Source organism: Tachysurus fulvidraco, chromosome 2, assembly GCF_022655615.1.
Source record: "Tachysurus fulvidraco isolate hzauxx_2018 chromosome 2, HZAU_PFXX_2.0, whole genome shotgun sequence".
Classification (NCBI taxonomy): Eukaryota; Metazoa; Chordata; class Actinopteri; order Siluriformes; family Bagridae; genus Tachysurus; species Tachysurus fulvidraco.
The window spans coordinates 10034833-10037741 of record NC_062519.1 but is presented as its reverse complement, the minus strand read 5'-3'; the positions used below and the strand labels follow the sequence as shown (position 1 = coordinate 10037741).

Below are 2909 nucleotides of genomic sequence, written 5' to 3'. Positions count from 1 at the left end.
TGTTGTGACAATCACACAAATAAAATAACAATACATTTTTATAAGTAACACAGTACAACTGCAATAACAAATGATCATCAGGGCTTGCTTCAACCACATGCATAATATTCTAATTTAATATACAGCTTGATTTACATGTCTTACTGGATAAAATTTATTTCAGTTCACGTTTTCACTGCAACCAAATTTTCTGGACATCTTACAAAATACATTAATACAATATGGAGTTTGATACCATATTCTTAAATATTTCAGACATTTGAGTATTACTTTGCAACAAAAAGTGAAGAAAGCAAGATGTTCTGTAATCTTTTTAATTTGCCACACGTCAGAAGATATTTATGCAGGTGCCACAGAGGAAACTTCTGTTTTGGAGGTAGAAGATACTTCAGAGCCATCATCAACCTTCTTTCCGAAGAGCTGCATGATGCATGAACGGAACTACATGGCAAGAAAACAATATTTGTTAGCATAAAAGTTGCATGAATTAAACATAAATCAATATAACAAAGTTACAGAGAAAAGTGAAAAGAGGACACAATTGACTGTTCATTTGTTACCTGTCGGTTCATAAAGACATAAATAACGGGATTGTAGATGGTGGCACTCTTTGCAAAGTATGCAGGCATGGCTGCTGCCAGTGGGTGAAAGGCATAACCAGGGTTAGCAGCTGCAAAGCAGGCAAAGAACGTGTATGGTCCCCAGCAGAATACATAAGCAGCAATCATGACAAAAATCATTCTGGTGACTTCCTTTTCAGCCTTTTGTGTTGATTCAGATTCCTTCTGTTGTGCTGCAACCTGGTATAGATAGAGATGCCAAGGATGACTGAGCTGTTATAAAATATATATATATATATATATATATATATATATATATATATATATATATATATATATATATATATATATATATATATATTTTTTTAAATTGTATTATAAAAATTGAATTTCTTACAGCACGGATGGCCATCCACACAGCAAGGTAGCAGAGAACAATGACGCCTAGGGGGATAATGCAGCAGGTGATCATAAGTGCAATCATGTATGACTGGACTCCAGGGTCTTCACTTCCACTGAATACATCTGGGCCACAAGAGGTCTTCAGGCCATGAGGCCAATACCTGTAGGACAAGAAAATTGCAGAGCTCATACGTTTTGTTTTTACATTAGTTTGCTCACTGTGATTAGATATGATCAACAAGTAAAACACCTTACAACTTACCTGCTCCAACCAAAGATGGGAAGTGCAGTCCAAAATGCAGACCAAACCCAAGTAAAGATAATGCCACCACCTGCCCATTTACCATCAAATTTTACATTTCCAAAAGGTTTGCACACCACCACCCATCTCTCAAATGATATGACACTCAGAGACCACAAACCAGTGATACCTGAGGAATTCATATTTAAGAGAATTTAAATTAGAATACATAAAAAAAATAAACATATTCATTGCAAATATTTCATTTAGCACTAGTATCTTGTTAAGTGCTTACATCTTTATTCAAGACTGCTTACCACAGCAGGCAACGGTGAAACCCTCAAAAATGCACATCGGGTGTCCAAGAACGAAGTAGCCAAATGATTGATTCCAGACACTAACAGTGCTGGCCAACAGTGTCTCTAAAAGATCAGCTATTGCAAGGTTGACCAAGATCCAGTTTAGGGGGTGACGAAGCTTCTTGAATTTGGCTGTGGCTACCAGTACCAGGCCATTAGTGAAGGTTGAGGCAACAACCACAAAAAACATCCATAATGTTGCAACATTGTACACCCATCTTGGCGCAATGTGGTAGTTGGGTCCCTCAAATGGATCTAAAAAAAGCATATTAAAGCAGTTATACAGAAATTTATGTATTGGAGGGCTTGAAGCAGGAAAACTTTAACTGCTTTTTTTCTTTTAGATAGCCCTCTCACCTCTGGTGTTATTGCTGTTGGTGTAAACGAAGACTGTTTCCCGTGTTGTTTCATCACCTCGCCGCCTGGCTGCAAAAATAGCTTCCCCCCATTTCTCTGCCATTGTAAGGTATTAAATGTTTTTGAGTGATGCCTCTGAATTTCTTTTTATCGCATAGATATCCCTCTACCTCTTCTGCAATTCTTAAAACTTGCTTATTCTAACTACTCTTGCTTGTTAGTTTCTCAGCTGCCTCGTACTGAAGGGTCCCTGCGGATCTCTTGTTGTACTCTATGTGCTTTTATATACAACCTACATTGCCTAGGCGGAGTCAGGCTAACTTACAACACAGTCAGGATTGGTACCTGTGCCTGGATGTCAGTGGGGGCATGTGTTACTGGGTGGGAAAAAAAACAACTCCAATTAATATATTAGCTTAGAAAGGTCTAAGCTACTTTTCCTTCCAGAAATCAGGATTGCTAAAGCATAGAATCTACACATCATGACATGGAGCTTTAGATGGGACTTTTTAACACTTTACTCTGATTGCTGATTGCTGATTACTAAGAAGATTGTTCTTTAAGAGGACCTTCTGTGTAGCAGTGCAATTACTAAGTAACTCTGCAGAAGCAAAGGATTTGTTAGAATTTAAAAGCTTGCTAATGTCATACGTTCTGTCTTATCTTAATAGATTTTGCTTATGCACCTCATACAATAGTTGATTAGTCTGATCAATGAAGAACAACTAATAAAGAAGTTTGCAGGGGAATTTACATGTTGTCCCTTGATTCAGCTAGATGCATATGTTTAAATTTTAAATGTAACTTTTAAGACACCATACTGTACCAGCCTAGAATTTTCAGGGAATAATCTGAGTTGGTAGATACAAGTCATTACACTGAACATAATTTGTAATTCTCATATATTGATGTGGGTATACATCTCGAATTTATTTCAATTCATGTTTGTTTCACCAATAAGGTTTTTTCACATAAACCAGATGTGTAGGT

General features: G+C 36.9%; 1 protein-coding gene across 1 annotated transcript; it reads right to left on the bottom strand.

Moving 5' to 3' along the window:
- Window positions 1-339: 339 nt before the first annotated feature.
- Window positions 340-2022, bottom strand: LOC113655131 (red-sensitive opsin). The gene is made up of 6 exons (XM_027165447.1): window positions 1920-2022; window positions 1521-1817; window positions 1225-1393; window positions 958-1123; window positions 561-800; window positions 340-441 (listed from the first exon to the last, which is right to left on the bottom strand). Exons 1-6 carry the CDS (start codon window positions 2020-2022, stop codon window positions 340-342), a joined length of 1077 nt encoding a protein of 358 aa, XP_027021248.1.
- Between the last annotated feature and the right edge of the window lie 887 nt (window positions 2023-2909).